Source organism: Gossypium hirsutum, chromosome D10 (assembly GCF_007990345.1).
Source record: "Gossypium hirsutum isolate 1008001.06 chromosome D10, Gossypium_hirsutum_v2.1, whole genome shotgun sequence".
Lineage (NCBI taxonomy): Eukaryota > Viridiplantae > Streptophyta > Magnoliopsida > Malvales > Malvaceae > Gossypium > Gossypium hirsutum.
In genome coordinates this window covers 61,961,573-61,980,277 of record NC_053446.1, presented here as the reverse complement: position 1 = coordinate 61,980,277, position 18,705 = coordinate 61,961,573, and the positions used below count along the sequence as shown (strand labels likewise).

Here is an 18,705-nt window from a genome sequence, read left to right as displayed (position 1 = left end):
GAAGTCAGTTTGACTAAAACAACGCCGTTTAGCTTGTAGACACGTAGAGGTGATCATGGGCCGGCCCAAGTTCGGGCCAGGCCTAGACAAAATTTTAGGCCCGTTTTCTAGGCTCGAGCTCGGCCCGGCCCGAAATATGATCTTAAAAATTTGTCAAAGCCTGGCTCGAAAGAAAATTGCTAAGCTCAAGCCCGACCCGACCCATATTAAATTTTACAATAATAAAATAGCATAAAAAACCTGCAAAATAAAAAAAAATTGATTAAAAACATGAAAGTTAAAAAGTATATTTGATTAAAAATAAAAAAAATATATTTAATATATAATTCAGGCCGAGCAAGGCCAGACCTAGGCCGAAAAAGTTTTATTTGAGGCCCAGCCCGTTTGCTCAAACTCATATTTTAAGCCTATATTTTTATCCGAACCTTTTATTTTTCGGACGGGCCATCGGGCTGGGTCGGGTAGCCGAACGCATGATCACCTATATAGACACACACAGATTTTGTTATTTTAGAACAGTTCCCAACGAAAACGGTAGAAATAGAAAAAATAGCCAAGAGAGGGACAACCAAAACCCTCTTTGAAATCCCTAATCCGTGCAAATGGACAAAGAGAAACCCGCAACCAAACGGTCCCGGGACCACCACGACAAGCACCACCGCAGCCACCACCTCGACTCTGACCATCACCACGGCCACGATTCCCACCGTCGTTCGGAACGTAAATCTTCATCATCGCGCCGTGAAGAACGCGAGAGATCTTTCGAGAGGGAGGGTTCGAGGGATAGGAAGCATCGTGAGGATTCCTACGAGGAAGCTGAAGCGAAGAAGAAGAGGAAAGAGAGGGAAGAGAGTGAGGAGAGAGGAGAGAAGAGGGCCAAAGTTACTGAAGGAAATAGAGAGGTAAAAAGAGAGAGAAGAAAATTTGGGGATAAAGCAAAGGAAGAAGAAATTGAGTTCTCCAATGCTGCCAGTGGTGGTGATCCAGTTCAAAATGTAATTCTTTCTAATTTTCCTTTAATTTGATATCTAGTTTATTACTCTCTGAAGCGAAAAAGCAATAAAATGCCATTTAAATGCAAAACCATATAAGAAATTTAAGTAATTAAAAATTGCTAAATGCATGAAGTTTATAGTTGCATATATACTAAGCTTGTTGAGTTTAGAACTTCATTATTAGTAATTTTCTTTTGTTCTCCATTTTCTTTTATTTGAAGTACATTTTAGGAAATAAGAAGCAAATACTACAAAACCAAGTAGCAAAATAATTATTTTAATGGAGCATTAACCTTATTTCTTTGTTTCCTTGTAATCTGTATCTTTTTGAAGTTTCTATGAACTTAATTTATGTGGAATTGTATATAAGTAGTGTTTTGAGTAGAAAACATAGTCTGGTTCCTTAGAACTTATGTGGTTTTGTGCCTGTTTGAACTTTGAATTCTCTTCATGTCATACATTAGTTACAGGTAAAAATCCTTTCTTTGTATTTCAAATGACTATTCTAAGTGGATATTGTATAATTCAGCTTCGTGTTGTGGTGATTTAGTTCTTTGTACATAAATTTTAGAAGAAGTTTATCAAATTTTCTCCTTTCTTTTTCTTTTGTTGAGTTGCTTGTTTAGAGGGTTATATAGCTGGAGGAGGCATAGTTTTTTCCTTCTTACTTTTGCAGCTTATTTGAGGCCTGTAGAAAGTAGATTTTATAATGTCACGGATTTGATTAACTTCTCTCCTTAGGGATCTTCCATTGACCCTATTGTTGATGTAATATTTCACAGTTGTTGATTTTACTGTATGCTTACTCAAGCATACCTAGACAGCTGAGAGATTAGCTAATGCATCAATTGTTAGAATGAGATCTGAAATATATTATATAGGAATTTGTTCCCTTTGCTAAATTTTCTAGCATGTTGCTGAACTTGTAAGTGTTTATGCTGATGTGAATTCACTTCTCCCCTACCTGCAGGGTGCTGCTCTGGCATCATTACCAAGGACTGGTCACTCGCCATCTACCAAGGTATCTTCCGTTTCTACTGCTGAAAATAAAGCATATAGTATTACCGGATCTCATGAGGTTCCTGGATCTAGTACAGATGGCTCTTCTGCCGTTGGGAGAAGTGGTGGAAATCTCTCTCTTGATGCCTTAGCCAAAGCTAAAAAGGCTTTACAAATGCAGAAAGATTTAGCAGAGAAACTGAAGAAGATACCTTTGGTAAGTTCTTAATCTTTTTGCTTTTGGTCCTGAAGGTTTGAAGGTTGAAATATTCATGTTGTATTGGTATTGTTATATGTAGTTGAATAAAGGCACAGGCTCCAGTTCAGTGGCGACTGGTGTAACGGTTGAGGGGCCAGTCTCATCAGCGACTACAGCAATTGCAAGTGGACTATCAAGCTCGTCAGTGCTTCCTTCTACCTCTGCAGCAGCAGCCCCTATGAAGCCACCTGCTGGTGGGGTGGCTGCTGTTCCTGGTCTTGCTTCAATATCAAACTTAGAAGCTGTTAAACGTGCTCAAGAATTGGCTGCTAAGATGGGATTCCGCCAGGACCCTCAGTTTGCTCCTCTAATAAACTTGTTCCCTGGACAGGTGCAAGCAGATATTCTGGTTCCTCAGAAACCCACCAAGGCACCTGTTCTACGTGTCGATGCGCTTGGTAGAGAAATTGATGAACATGGTAACATTATAAATGCGACCAAACCAAGTAATCTTAGCACTCTCAAGGTTTGTCAATTTTCTGGTCTTGGTGCAATGTTTCTTATGTTCTTACTTCCAGTGCAATTTTGTGCTACCTTCAGGGCCCGCCTTTAACCGATCCATTTGATTTTTCCAGGTCAATATTAACAAGCAAAAGAAAGATTCATTCCAGATCCTTAAACCTGAGCTAGAGGTGGATGCAAATCAAACCCACATTTTGATGTGAGGATGGGAATCAATAAAGATAAGCTTCTTAGGCCAAAAAGGATGACGTTTCAGTTTGTAGAGGAAGGGAAATGGTCGAAAGATGCTGAGATCATCAAATTGAAGGTATTGTGTTCTCTCTCTCTGATTCTTCCATCAGTTTTTTGTCTGGTTTTGAGATTATTATCTATTCATTACAGAGTCAATTTGGTGAAGCAAAAGCAAAAGAGCTAAAGGCAAAGCAAGCACAGTTGGCAAAGGCAAAGGCTGATATAAATACAAATTTGATTGAGGTGTCAGAAAGAATAACAAAGGAGAAATTGAAAGACCCAATTCCTGAAGTAGAGTGGTGGTAAGTTGATGATACTTTCATTATTGGACACCTTTAAGCTCACATACCTCTAATTAATTAAATCACTTAGGAGATATTTGTTGATTCAACATGTTGTTAAACTAAACCCAAATAATCCATCCAGCTGGTGTTATATGTGAGGAAGATTTATTTATTGCCGAAATGCAGTTCTTCGTAGCAGTCACTGTTGTTTTACTTGCTGCTGGCTGTAAATATTGGGTTGCATTTTCATTCTTTATGAGTATTTTGTTTGGATACCAATGTTAGTTAAGGCTATGTGGATTTTGTTGATAATATTCAAGCTGAGTCAAGGCATGCAACTTCATCATATTTTTAAAGCTGAAAAGCGCTGGAATCTATTTCCAATCTTATATGTTATTTCATCATTTAAAAATTTAAAGGGGACATTACAAGTTAGAACTGTCATTTCATTCGCTCTCATTGTTTGTATGTCTGGTGGAATGTTTATTGTTGTTTTTCAGGGATCTGCCTATTCTAGTTTCTGGTTCTTATGATGACATCGCTGATGGTGGTGTTATGACCAAAGATAAGCTGAAGAAGGAGAAGATTACTATTTATGTTGAGCATCCCAAACCAATTGAGCCTCCTGCCGAGCCAGCTCCTCCTCCACCTCAGCCCCTGAAGCTAACAAAAAAGGAGCAGAAGAAACTTCGCACTCAGCGACGGCTGGCAAGGGAAAAGGATAAACAGGAGATGATTAGACAGGGCCTAATAGAACCTCCCAAGCCAAAAGTTAAGTTGAGCAATTTAATGAAAGTTCTAGGATCTGAAGCTACCCAAGATCCTACTAAGCTTGAAATGGAAATCCGTAGTGCTGCTGCTGAGCGGGAACAGGCTCATGTGGATAGAAACATCGCTCGCAAGCTTACCCCTGCTGAGCGCCGTGAGAAGAAAGAGAGGAAGCTTTTCGATGACCCAAATACGGTGGAGACCATTGTTTCGGTTTACAGGATCAATGACCTCTCACATCCCAAGACCAGCTTTAAAGTTGATGTTAATGCCCAAGAAAACCGATTAACCGGTTGTGCTGTGATCTCCGAGGGTATTAGCGTTGTAGTTGTGGAAGGTGGAAGCAAGTCCATCAAGAGGTACGGGAAGCTCATGCTTAGGCGAATAAACTGGGCTGAAGCTGTAAACGACAATGATGATGATGGAGATAAAGATGAAGAGAAACCCCCTAACAAGTGTGTATTAGTCTGGCAAGGTAGCGTTGCTAAATCAAGTTTCAGCAGATTTTCTGTTCATGAGTGCATCACTGAAGCAGCTGCAAGAAAGATTTTTGCTGATGCTGGAGTGGGCCATTACTGGGACCTTGCGGTTAATTTCACAGACGATGAATTTTGATATTATTAAAAGGCAATTTTCCCAAGTGTTTTCCCGCTTGATTTTAGATTATGAAATGTTGTGATTAAGAACTACTTTCCTGCAGTTGTTCAATCATCTTCTGTGCTAATCAACTTTTCCAGGTTTTAAATTATCCTTAGTTGCAAAAACCGAATCCGATTCAATGGATAATTATCTAAACAGATTTGCTTGTTTAAATCAGATTGGATTGAGAATTGATCTCAATGGATGTTAATATATCGTACAACGAAATTATTATTCCACCGGAACATTTCCTTGGAAGTGTGTCTGTCCGCGGAACAATTCCAATGAGAAAAATTGCAAATAAATTGGGGCAAAAAAAATTCCACCACTTAAAAAATAGAAAAATCCACAACCTAAATAAATTATTTTTATCAAAAAAATAGACAGATTCCGTTTCTTATCCGACACAGAGAAGTGGATTGAAGTGAAGAAAGAAACAACCACCGAAAATGTCGGCAGCGCTTCCTCCACCAGCTTCATCTCTCAAACTAACGGCGACAACCTCTTTCCCATCCCCACGGGCACTCTTCCTCGCTTTACGCAAACCCCAAATTTCCATTATCCCGCGTGCCACTCCTGACTCCGACGCTGACTCATCAACCGAACCCGACTCCGCCCCCTCCTCGGACACCTCAGCCGAATCCGACCCATTCGAATCCCGTCTCTCCCAAGTCCGCCTCCGTTACCGAATCGGAGCCGGCAAGAAAGCGGAGCGCCGAAAATCAAAGAAATCCGGATCCGTGTCCACTTCGTTGTCTTCCTCCTCCATCTACCTCCCTCCGGTGCCTTTAAAAGAGGCGATTTCAAATGGGTTGAAAGTGGATTTCGGGTTTAGCCCATATGGCGAGAGAATAAACGGACGGATCGCGATTCTCGGGTTGACGGCTTTGGTTTTAGTGGAATTGGCTACGGGTAAGAGCGCGATAAGTTATCATACGCCAGCAATTATCTTTATTCAGATTTATTTTGTAGCTGCAGTTGGGGCTTTGTTCGTTAAGTACGAGAAAGAAAAAGTTAGTGTTTGGCTACCTTCTCAATCTTCTTCACCTCAAAATTGAAAAAAAAAATTGTACTTTTTGGGGGTTTTTAGTTAATATGAAGTTAATTTGTAATTTTATAATGTAATAAATTGTGATTTATTATGAGTATTTATTAAGTACGATGTTTTAGTTTTTGCCATTGATGTTAGTGTATATATTATATGTATTTGAGTGATGAATTCATTTTTGATGCAACTGGTAATGGAGCTTTAAGCTTGTTATACTCATACAACTTGGGCAAGCTTTGCCTAAGGAAATGCAAGGATTCTAGCTTCTAGCTTCTAGCTTGCGCCTTGTGGCTTTGACAACACCAGCTCTACGATGCTTGGGTAGTGATCGACAGCTGTTTCATGAGATGTAGCAACAAGGTAATTGCATTTGCAGCAACACTTTTGTGAATCGGCATTTGCAGGCGCTGTTTCTCCCGGATAGGCCATTTTCGGGGGATCAAATGCAGAAGGTAATTGTGCATGGCTTGTGTTTGAATGTCGTTTCATAGGTAGTGGAGGAGGATGTCTTGCTGGAGGAACCATGTTAAATGATGTTTTAGTTTTTGCCTTCGATGTTGGGTATATGTGTGTATGCATATACATATACATATATGAATTGGTAATGGAGGTTTAAGGAACTTTGGCATGTAGAGGGCAAATGAGTAATTATGAAGAGACATGATATTTTTTTATTCTTTGTGCAAAATGGACACAATATTGTTGATTATACTCTTTTAGGGTTCATTATGCATAGTTAAGCTTATTATACACATACATATACATGCACTTCTTCCCTGGTTCCCTGCAGAGAGCTTTTTTCTCAAAATATGTTGGAATGTCTTGAAAATTTGCAAATTTCTTTAGTATCAGAATTTGAATTTGCATAATTGCTTAAGATCAAAGTCCATGTATTGTTTGTATTAAATCTAAATATTTTTATCCGAATTAAATAAATTATCTGTCAAGTTCTCGAGTCTCTTAAATGAGAAATTAATTTATAGACCCTTCTTACCATATCATTCATAGCCTCTTTTGAATTATTTAATGACATTTTAACAATTAATTTTGAATTTCAAATTCCGAACTCAAACTTTGACCCCAAAATCAAAACCTTGATACTAAATATTGAACTTTTTTAGGATTTAGGGTTTGAGGTTTAAAGTTTGGGGTTTAAGGGTTAGGATTTGAGGCTTAGGATAAAAAAATTATCAAAATTATGTATTAATAATATGAAAAAAAATTATTGATTTTTCATTAAATAATTAGAAAGAAATCATGGATAATGTGATAGGGATGATCCATAAAATAATTTTCCCTGCTAAACATATAAATTTAATTAGCAAGAAAAAAACTTTAAAAAGTAAAGATGATAATGGGTTTGAACTTTGAATATCGAAGTCTATTTCATTATCTGTAAACGGATAATAAAATTCAAAAATCAATATTTGATACTAGTTCGAATTTGTTACAATAATTATAATAACCCGATTGGAAATCATTATTCATGAAATATGAAATTGAATCACTATTTTCTTTGATGAGTTTTGCAATAAGTTAAGTGACCAATTTTTTTAATAACTTAAACCATTGAGAAATAGTCTAATTATCGTATTAAGCTCTTACGCGACTCATTATGTAGCAAAACTTAATAATTGTTTATTTAATTTTGATAAATGAATAGAAATTTAACTATTTATTTTTATTATAATTAAAATATTCATAAACTAATGGCTATTTATTACATTACTACAGGAAAGTTATTCTCTTAGTGATTCGTTCATTTGTGTCCTTTTCAATTCTCTCTAAGCATCATTTCTGCTAAAAGAAAACTCTATAAAGCAGTGACTGGTTGGGGATTCACTGCAATACACACAATTTAATATCGACTACTACCATCCATGGCCGCCACCATCACCCCTGTGAGCTTCAAGCTTATATGCAGAAGCAACCTTATGACAATATGTTATAAGGTTGCTTGCAAAAGAAGGCATGCTCGGATGTCTTGCAAACCCTTACGAGAGCGTTGAAAAATTGAGTGATTCATTCATTCTGCTAACAACAAACAAGGACACGTTGTTGAAACCTAAATGTTCTTCAAGCTTGCCAGCCAATGTTCCTGTCTTGTTGCCAAACATTCAATCATCAACAACACAAAGGTTTTACCAGTGTTGATATGGTTATAAAGGATCATCGTATGGTTATAATGGACTGTATGATGACAGTTGTTTCTATTACACACATGATCCAACAACTACTTGCCCTTCTTGCTCTGGAGTCAATGAACATCCCTGCAACATTTGTACATCTGCCACCGAATAAGGTTTCAACATCATCACCTACTGCAAAGGAGGGTTATGTGAAAGGGGTCATTACGTATATAATCATGGACGACCTGACAGTCACACCAATCTCGACTATTTCTATCGTAGCTATGCTCTATAAGTTCAACCTCGAACAAGTCGAGGATTTGGAAGAGGAAGTGGTAAATGTAGGAATGAATGAGGTGAACATTATTATCCCGTTTGTTTATAAGTTGTTTTAAAAAAGACAGGAGGTTCCATGGCTTTTGTTTGGTTCATGTTTCAGGGTTTGGAGCTCCTGAAGTCACCGCTAAAGTCCAAGACCGTTCTTACTGATCTGTTCCTTACCCAAAAGGCCAGGAAGAAGCGTTTGTAAATGATGACAAATGCTTGATGCATCGTTGATATGTTCAGAAATATACAAAAGCTGTTGGCTGATGTAGAGATTCTCGTTGCTCATTTCCTTCTGTTGATTTCAGTATTAAGATGTGTTTGAAGTTACAACTGTTATGAACTCAGTCAGATGGTTATTACATATATTTGATCTTTCAATGATTTGTTCATGTTATAATCTAGTTTCAAACTAATGTTATTAAAACAATTGTTGGACTGGATAAAGCACAAGATTTTACCAATCGGAATGGTGAAGAGCAAATTTATATTAGAGGGGATAAGAAGAAATGTGTTGGAGAAGTGTGTGGCTTGGCAGAAGAGTAGAGCTGGAAAAGAAGTTGAGAGAGCTTTAGAAAGGAGCAGAATCCCACATTTCATAGAGACAGAAAATGCCACTCCACTACCATGGTTTATAAATAAAAGCACAGATGAACTTTTCAGAAGCATGGAGCCGTGCTGGGAGCACAGAGCGAACTATTCTTTCGCCTTTTACTAAAGAATACCGTGTGCTCACCGCCTAAAGCGGCATACGCCTATTTTTGGAGGGTTGTTTCGTTACTGGAATGACCCATTAAGTTTTATTTCAAAGTTTTTCCTATTTTGCTTTGGATTTGTGGGGCTGAAATTACTGAATTTCTTGTCTTAAGGCTACTTACTAAACTAGGAATAGTGTGATGGCCTTGGAAATCTTTATGACAGCCGTACATACAGTCAGCAGCAAATGAAGACACCCTGTTTGAAGCCTATGGGTTTTAATGACTATGCCCACGCTTGTTTCCAAACAAGCAATCCTCAACTTCCACCATCAATCTTAAGAGAGGTAGCAACCATCAAAGTGATAATTGTGTCATGCATGTGGCAAAATAATAATCCAAAATCTCTTTGTCCTGCCTGCTACAATGTTAAGAACCCAAAATATGACACTTGTGAAACTTATAAACAAGGGTTCATCCTCAGGTGAGGGTGTTACTTGTATTGTCATGGATGAACTAATGGTGAGGCCCATGTTAACTATTCCTAGTATCACTTTGCTCAACAAAGTTCAAAGTCCAGAATGTTATTGGTATGGGAGTGGATGAGGTAAAGGATCCCTTTTAAGTGTATCTGTAAGTTTGCATGCAGGGATCCAATCTCTCTTGAAGTTGGAAACCATAGCCCTATACTTAGAGCTAAATGATCTAAAAATTATACCCATCTGTATGTTATAATAGATATACAATATGAGATTTGAAAATAGTTGAAAGAGTCCCTTGTTAATCACTTCAACTCAGTTTGTTTGAGACCCAATGAAGGAAAGTAGTCATATTTTGCTTTTGGCCATCTAATTCCCATTAGTCATTGATTGATATCTAACAAAGCATGGCTGCCAACACTTGTATTTTTATTGTAAGAGAGGAAGTACTATTTTACATGCTTGAATTTGTATTTCTTATTATATTAATTTTATAATTAATTAAAATTTGAGTTTAGAAGTTAAAACAACTGTGAGTGTTCGTACAATGAAATTGATAGAGAATGGTATATTGTTTTCTGAATCCATTGTGTATATATTTAATTTTAGTATCATCTCTTATTTATTGAATTATAGCTTCTATGAGTTGTGTCTTTCAATTAATGGTGTTGGTTGTTAGCTGCAAAAATGTAATGCCTGTTAGAGTCATGGGTTTGGTGTTTTTGGTATCTGCTTGTTTTACATCATTTGGATTTTCCATTTATTTTTCATTTGGAAAAGAAGTTGCTAAGGTTTAGAAAGGAGCAGAATCCCACATTCCTTAAAGACAGACAAGGCCACTCTACCATCTTTTATAAATGAAAGCGAAAACCAGCTCGTTAAATCACGGAGCCGTGCGGTGATCGCAGAGCGAACTATTCTTTCGCCTTTTACTAAAGAATGCCTTGTGCTTGCCGCTTATTGCGGCATACGCCTATTTTTGGAGGCCTATATCCTTTTCGGGAATGGCCCATTATGTTCTAGTTCAAAATATTCTTTTGATAGTGATCCTCTCTTGGCTGCCAACACTGCTAGCTTGCTTGAAATTTCAGATAATATTTTTATTTGCTGCCAGTGAATTATTTAAATTAATCGCTTGTTACAGCAAATTAACTGCCATTGTTCAGTTAAGCATAAAATAATTATAATATGAAATTGAAACCTATTAAATGGTATTAGTAGAATTAGAATTAAGCATAAGATAATCATAATATGAAATTGAAACCTATTTACTGAAATAAGTTCAGTTTAGAACCTGAGAATTATAATAAAAAACTGAAAAGGGGTAATATAGTATTTGGAACTGGAGTTTGATTTTAGTGTTCAATTAAGAACCGATGTTGAATGTTCAACGTACCAAGTAACACTAAATTTTAGATGATACCTACTACATGCAGTCAGCAGCAAACAAAAACACCCTTTAAAAGCCTACGGTTTCTAACTAGGCTGCTAATAATGTACCACTCTTGTTTCCAATCCTCAGTATCCACCACCAATCTTTTTGTTTGTCCATGGAGTTGTTATACTTATATGGTCATGAATATCTAATGGCTAGGCAGTCCTATGTCCACAATTTCTGGTATTACTTTCCTCAACTAGTACAAAATCCAGAATGTCATTGGCATGGGAGTGGATGAGGTAAAGGATCCCTTTTTAAGTGAATATTTATTTCATTTTCAATAACATTGGCTTAGAGCTTATTTGTGCAAATAGGGGCATGAAATTGCTTTCGTTGCAGTCCCAGATAGTGCTTGCTGCTGTGTTCCTTGGGAAAGAAGAAACATAAAGTATCAAATTAAGTAATGTGGTGTTCTTGCAATTAGGTAAGGTGAATGGTTTGGGAAGTCTTCGAAATGTTGTCCACTGTGCAGTTGGTTTGTTCCCAACAATCACAGGGATTGTTCTTCAGTAGCATGCTCCCAACAATCACAGGGATTGTTCTTCAGTAGCATGCTTTAAGTAGCTTTCCTATGGGCTTGGTTCATAGAACCGAGAGTGTCTAGGTTGGTAGACCTGCAATACTAAAGGGAGAGGTATCGATATAGGGTGTGTAATAATTATGGAGCTCATTAGCATGTGGGGTAGACTTGAACCACCAACTGAGGCATATAGGCCACTTACCTGCAACCATTGCTCAAGTAATACCTTCGATTGTTGGGGGACTGGTAGGTAGAGGTGCTCATGGGCCGGGCGGCCTGGCCCGGCCCGACGGCCCGCCCGAAATATGGGAGGGTTTGGGTAAAAATATTGGCCCGAAATATGGGCTTGGGCAAAAAATGAGGCCCGTTTAAAAAACGGGCCGGGCCTCGGGCACCACTTTTTTGGCCTGGGCCCAGCCCGACCCGGCCCGAATATAATAAATATATATATTTTATTTTTAAAATATTTTTAAAATATTTTTTTTTATTTTCTAAATTTTTTTTGTGTTTATTTAAAAAACGGGCCGGGCCGGGCTTGGGACACGGGCCGAAATTTTTTTATGGGCCCGGCCCATGAGCACCTCTACTAGTAGGCTACTCGGTAAACGAAACTTTGAAGAGTCGGCCCTTTAGCAATTCTTTTTGTTGCAAATTTAAGTTATCCTTTTCAATATAAATAAACGATAGATTATGTTCTTATTCAATTTTTATAAATTAAACTTCAAGTAAGTCCAACAGCTATAACTATGATATATGATTATCAGAATTTTCTATTTATAGCCCCAATCTTGGGATCCAAAGCAACGCTTAAATTAAGCAGGGTTTGGATCACCCGTATCCAAATAAATTGCAATTGTTTGTAAATCTATCCCTCTATGTTGGACCTGGGATCGAATCTCCCTTAAACTTGGAAACCATAGCCATATAATTAGAATTAATTGATGTAAAACTTAATACCATTTGAATGTTATAAGAGAAATATAATATGAGACTTGAAAATAATGGAAAGAATCACTTGTTAATCACTTCAACTCAATTTGTTTGAGACCCAATGATGAAAAGTAGCCATAATTTAGTTACTGAACCGTTAACGGTGTAATGGTGAACTAACGTGACACGTTAAATAAACATTTCAAACAAAAATTTCAAATCAAATTATACAATTGGTCCCCATATTTTTATTTGTTTTGAGTATTTTAATTTTTTTGTTTTATTTTTTAACTTTTTTTTCTTTATTTTCCATTCTCTTATGCTTCTCCCTCTGTTTTCATTCATTCTAGATCTTTTTCAACGTAGATTTTCTATATTTTCCATTTGTTAAAACTAGTCTCCATACTTTTATTTTTTTGAACAATTTTTTTTCCTTTTCTTCTTCCCCATTAATTTTAACAAATAGAAAATATAGAAAAACTACATTAAAAGGTATGGAGAAGGGAGGAAAATAGAAGAAGCAGAAAAGAATGGAAAATAAAGAAAAATAAAGTTAAAAGAAAATAAAAGAAAAATATTAAATTGCTCAAAATAAAAACATATGTGGACCAATTGTATAATTTAACCTAATTTTTTTGTTTGGAATGATAATTCAACGTGCCATGTTAGCTTACAATTGCATCGTTAGTGATAATTAGTGGCTCAGTGACTAAAATGTTACAACACGTTAACGTAAATGATATAAACGTAACATTTCAAATATAAATGACTAAGATGTAGCTTGAAATAAATAAATGTGACTATTTTAATTCTTATTATATTAATTTATTAATTAATTAAAATTTGAGTTTAGAAGGTAAAATAAACAAGAAATTCTTGGATGAATTTTATGGACAATGGTATTCTTTTGTGAACCCATTGTGAATGTTTTTCCTCAAAAATTGTTTATATTTAACTTTAGCATAATCTCTTACTATCAATTATGGCCCTCTTTGTATGAGTTTTTTCTTTTAATTTATGATGCTGTTAATAGTTGCAAAATAATATAATGTCTGTTAGAGCTCTAGGTTTTGCATTTGCTTGTTTTACATTCTTTGGATTTTTCATTGATTTTTTTTTTAAATATTAGTATTTGATATTTTTGTTTTGACACATATATCAATATATGTTGTCTACTCTACACTCCCAATGAATAATATAGCTGCATCCAGCTTTCTTACATTGAAGGGACAGATCAAGGCAGTGCTTACCACAGTAATAACATTTTGGATAAAATTCAACCCTTTTGGCAAAAGTGAGATGATGTGGATGAACTTCTTCTTTGTAGATGGTCCCAGGCTTGATAAGTGGATATTCTTTAAGAACACATTTGGGATGAGCTGAAGTGTTACAAGCTGAACAATGATAAAACCAATGTTTGGGATTCCTTTTCTCTTCACAAATATCACAATAATGACCTTCTGAATAATTGTCATCATCCTCGTGATAAGTGAGTTTGAAAGGATGTACATCAGAACTATGTTGAGCTGTAAGAGGCAATGTAATACAGGTCCAGTCCAAATTAAAATTGCAAAGCTTACAAGTGAATACGGTACGTCTAGACTCACCACAACCTCTACACAATTCTGTATTCTTGCTAAGAAAGCGACGGAGGGGATGTTCATGTCCTTCACATTTGGGCATATCAGAAAGCAAAGAACATCGCAAACAATAACTTCCATTGCATTCATCACAAGTATAGGCAAAGCCACTTGTTAAACTGCGGCAAAGAACACATTGAAAAATGCGACCAGAAGTAAGTTTTTGAAGCTTTTGGCAATAGTGAAACCAAAGATGCTTCTTCGCAGGTAATGCAGCACAAGCTTTGTGGAGGAAGAAATCACATTGTGAACAATAACAATAAGAAGTATCGATGGGTAGAAGGCAACCGTCGCATTGTTTAAAATCCCTAATGTCTCCACTCAGTATTAAGTTATGTGGATGAATTTCTCTCAAATTGACAGGCTCATCTGAGTCCGTCTCCTCTTCTGTTTCTGTAGAGTAGACCACGGAATACCGACCACGGTGTTTTGTTGCACACTTTACGTGGACTATGTAATTGCATTTGGAACAAAAGTAACCCCCATGCTCTTTCTTCACCTCCTCTAAGCAAAATCTACATTCCCACGATTCAGATTCATTTTGGTCCAGAAAATATGTGTGGGCAATGCGGTGCTGATGTCGATAGAATTTGATGATACGTGGCACTGAAATGCAATTTTTATGGACAAAAATACCGCATGTGGAACAAAGATAAGGAACATAATTCCCTAAAGTGCCACAAGCATCACAAAATGAGACTTGTCTTGGCAATAGGGTAAATGGATGTTCATGATGAAGTTTATCTTCTATAATCGGTGGTGATGACACACACCTACTATGAAGGACAAACTTGCAAATTGAACAAAAATACACGACATCATTAAGGTTGGTGGTTTCTTGGCATATTTGACAAGGAAGACATTCGTCGACAGATTGAAGAATAAGAGGATGTTTGCGATGGAAAGGCCGATTGATTTTGGTAGGTATTGTTGCACATTGGATATGAAGGGCAAATTTGCAAAGTGAACAACAATAAACAAATCCCCGACGTTGGGGTTTTTGACAAATCTTGCAGGAGAGTCTTTGACTGTTAAATTGTAAAAAGAGAGGATGTTCTTGGTGGAAGAGGTGATTGATTTCTGCTGGTAGATCAACACATTTTGCATGCAGGTAAAAGCCACAATTAGGAGAAAAGTATACAGAATCTAATAATGGCTTCCAACAAGCAAAACATTCAGCATTTTTGAGTTCTTCAGTAACATTTCCTGTATTGATGGATGGATCTATACGGGGAATGTCTTGAAACTCTGCATTCCTTTTCTCAGCAATGCTATGAGAAAATAATGCACATTTGATGTGAAAGTTTAAATTGCAAGAACAATGATAAACAAAATTCTCACAGGGTTTTTCGCAGAAATCGCAGGTACCTGTACCGGCCTTGTATGGATTCCTTGCAAGAAGATTAAGGTTGTGGTTGCGATGGAAAGGGTGATCCATCTCAACAGGTGCCTCAGCGCACTGCTTGTGTAGGTAAAACCCACACTCCACACAACCAAAGCTGGAACCTGACACTAACTCTCCACATCCTGAGCAATTCACCTTTTCAATTTCGTGGCCATGGCTTTCAATGAACACCAGTGGATGTTGATGGCTAAAGTGTTGAAGACTCATCTTTGTGTTTATGTTTGTTTATTGGTTGCTAGTTTGTGTGTTAAATAACAACAAAATGGGTTGATGGAAGCTAAGCTTATAAACCAAAGATTTATGGTGTTGGAATTTATGAGAAACATAAAATGCTTGTGAGAATGGTAAGTAATAGTAAACCCGAGATGCTTTAACTTTTCCTTACTTCTAAGTTATGCTTTTTTCAGTAACTTACAAAAAGAAAAGGATAAATAATTATTCATTTAATTATTACTTTGGAAAAGTTAGAAAAGAAATTTACTCAAGATGTGGTTGAAGCATTTAGATTAATAGTGTAATGTCCTTCCTACGAAAATGACTCAATATGCAATCTTGAAAGGAACAAATAATAATAGAATGGAAAACTTTAATTTTCAATGCTTTAACTTTTCCCTAGCTTATTGTTTTGTACATGAAATAATGTGGGAGTAAAGGAATAAACATTAATCAAGTTTTATTATTAATTTTAAACTGTAAAAATAGGAATAAATATAACAACAGAAGAAAAGAAAAGAATTTTACTTAATATGTTATTATACAATTATTTCTTATATATTCTTATCTTGTGAGTAAATAAAAGAAGGGAATATTATATGAGAGATTTTTTTCATTCAATTAAATTAAATTAAATTTCCTTTTATTAAATGTGGAATTTTAACTTTTCTTAGCTCAAATCATCTTTTAGATAGAGAGAATATTATTAAAAAAAAATAGTGTTAGAAAATAAAGAGGGATGAAGAGAATAAAGAAGAAAGAAAATATGAAAGCAATAAAGAATGTAATTTATTGATCAAAAGGAATGATTACAATGCTTCATCAGAGTCTCTATTTATAGGCAGAAGAAGTATAAATGAAATAGAGATCTAATTTTAATAACTACTAGAATTTAAAGTACATTTAAACTTTATCTTGACTATGATGGACATCCACTTAATAGTATATTCATAACAAATAGAAAATTGTAAGACTATTATGGTGTAATAAATCATAAGTTCAGAATATTAAATTGCGTTAAATTTGAGTTTCAAGAATGAAATTATAGACATTGTGCAACAACCCGAAAGTCAGTGGTGTCGAAAACGGTGGTTTCGAAATTTTATTTCCAATCTTCGAGTTCGTAAATATTATTTTAATATGTACGAGGTTGGTATGAAATCTAATTAAAGTTTGGCTATTAATTTTGTTAATCGGGTAGTTTATTAATGTAGAAGGATTAAATTGTAAAAATGATAAAATTTATTGTTATAGATTTTTATTAATTGGAGGACCAATTGAACAGTTGGACTATTATATTTAAGTCAAACGGTGTGGATGTCGATTGTAATCCAAGCTTATACGTTAATTAACTTAATTTTGATTAATTAAAAAACTAATTAAGATATAAAAAGCAACTTAAAGTTGTCATTTTTTTTTGTTCCACCGTTTGAGCTAAGGGAAACCTAGAAAACCATTGATAAAGTGTTAAGCTATTCGGTCCTTGCATGAATCAAAATTTTGTTTTTCGTAAATTTTATATTTTTGAAATAGTAAAAGCTCAATTTAGCTAATTCGAGTAGTATTTTTTAGAATTGTTTAAGTTTTTTAAAATTTTCGTTGATGAATTCTTGAATTTTTTGATGTTTAATGGTTAGATTCTAAGCTTAGATATGAAAAATGACTAATTTGTAAAGTGAAAATTATTAGTTTTGAACATAAGGACTAAAGTGTTAGTTTTGAAAAATATTTTGATAATTTCTATAATTATAGACAATAGAGGGTCTTTGAAGGATGTAATTGAGATCGATTTTGAAATCAAGGCTCAAATTTGAAAAAATGGTAATTTCGGTTTTAGGGACTAAATTGAATAAAATGAAAAACTTTAGGGAACATTCAAAAATTTGAAATTAATCTGTCATATGCTTATAATAGGATGTTACTAAGCATTTGAAATTGAAAAATTAAAATGAATTATTGTATAGGTCAAGTATTAAACCAACCAACCTTGTGGAATTATATTACTCTATGTTTAGGTCTAATTGTCAAGTTGAGTAATTTATTGTGTATAAGTGTAAAATGAGGTAAGTTAATGTTTTATGTCCATGACTTACTATGCATTTAAAATGCTTACTCTATTTTTGTTTTCTTTTTCTACAGTTCATACGCTTGTGAAACTTATTGATGATCGCCTCGGAGCTTACACAATCTAACTTTGATTCGATAGCTTTTTTTTATTATCATTTTATGTTAGTTTACGTGATGTGTATATAGGTGTTGTATCAAATGGTTCGGAACTTGGGAATGATAGTTTGGTTTAACCCTTGTCTCATGTAACTTATATGTGCATGAATGTGGAGTATTATGTTGAGCTATGTGTTTGGCTTATAAGATGACATGTTGAGTATGAAATAAGAGAGGGGAAATGAGATTAATGAATAGTTTATAGGCATGATAAGTTAAATATATGATATAATAGATTAATAAATAGTTTTGGTGACAAATTAGGCACATTGACTTGGTTGGTTGGTATTGGTTAAATATTGTGTTACGGTATGTTTTTGGATTGTTTTTGTGCAGATTGTGTAAAATGCATCAAAGGGTATGTTTGAAGGGTTGACATGAAATAATCATTAAATATTAAAATAATATAATATAAATATTAATAATTTTATACATTTTCTATTTATTGAAAATTTTTATATGATCATCTTAACATTATTTTAATGTTTACATTAGAGTAGAATTATATATTTAGTATAGGTTTATTTTTTTAATGTGTTCTAAATTACATAATGTATAAAAATAACATAATATAGAGTATTATAAACTTAAAATGGGTTGGGTCGAGCTCAGGCCTTGAATGTTTAAGTCCGAGCCTGACTCATATTTTAAACTGGCCTATTTTTTTTTTATCCAAACCCTCTCAAATTTCAAACGAATCTTTGGACCTGGGTGGGTAACCAGCCCATGAACAAATCTAGTAAAAATATATTATATACAGATATAGATATAAATTTTAAAAGTTATAAATAAATAAATTAACTTTGTTTATAAAATAAAATACTTACATTGCGATTATTAAGTTGTAATGCCTAAATAATTCCTATTGACACCATTTTTTTGATAAAACGGGGTCGACTTGGAAATTGAAAATGAAAACTAAAGTGGGAGTCACCACCAATCCTTTTTGATAAGGTGTGATCGGATCACTTCGAAAAATAGTTGTTTTTAATAAACGATTTGATTTTATTAAAATAACAATTTT

General features: G+C 35.0%; 2 protein-coding genes, 2 non-coding genes and 1 pseudogene across 4 annotated transcripts; 4 read left to right on the top strand and 1 right to left on the bottom strand.

The window, feature by feature from the left end:
• The first annotated feature begins 512 nt into the window (after window positions 1–512).
• On the top strand, window positions 513–4,746 carry LOC121222552 (protein RDM16-like; annotated as a pseudogene).
• On the top strand, window positions 4,673–5,816 carry LOC107930726 (uncharacterized). Its single transcript, XM_016862435.2, has one exon. It carries the CDS (start codon window positions 5,087–5,089, stop codon window positions 5,693–5,695), a length of 609 nt encoding a protein of 202 aa, XP_016717924.1. The 5' UTR covers window positions 4,673–5,086; the 3' UTR covers window positions 5,696–5,816.
• A 2,993-nt stretch (window positions 5,817–8,809) lies between these two features.
• Window positions 8,810–8,924, top strand: LOC121222669 (U5 spliceosomal RNA). Its single transcript, XR_005920027.1, has one exon. It is a non-coding gene; the product is annotated as a U5 spliceosomal RNA (small nuclear RNA).
• A 1,277-nt stretch (window positions 8,925–10,201) lies between these two features.
• On the top strand, window positions 10,202–10,316 carry LOC121222673 (U5 spliceosomal RNA). Its single transcript, XR_005920030.1, has one exon. It is a non-coding gene; the product is annotated as a U5 spliceosomal RNA (small nuclear RNA).
• A 3,042-nt stretch (window positions 10,317–13,358) lies between these two features.
• LOC107930680 (uncharacterized) lies at window positions 13,359–15,538 on the bottom strand. Its single transcript, XM_016862389.2, has one exon. The coding sequence runs from the start codon at window positions 15,450–15,452 to the stop codon at window positions 13,359–13,361; it is 2,094 nt and encodes a 697-aa protein (XP_016717878.2). The 5' UTR covers window positions 15,453–15,538.
• Between the last annotated feature and the right edge of the window lie 3,167 nt (window positions 15,539–18,705).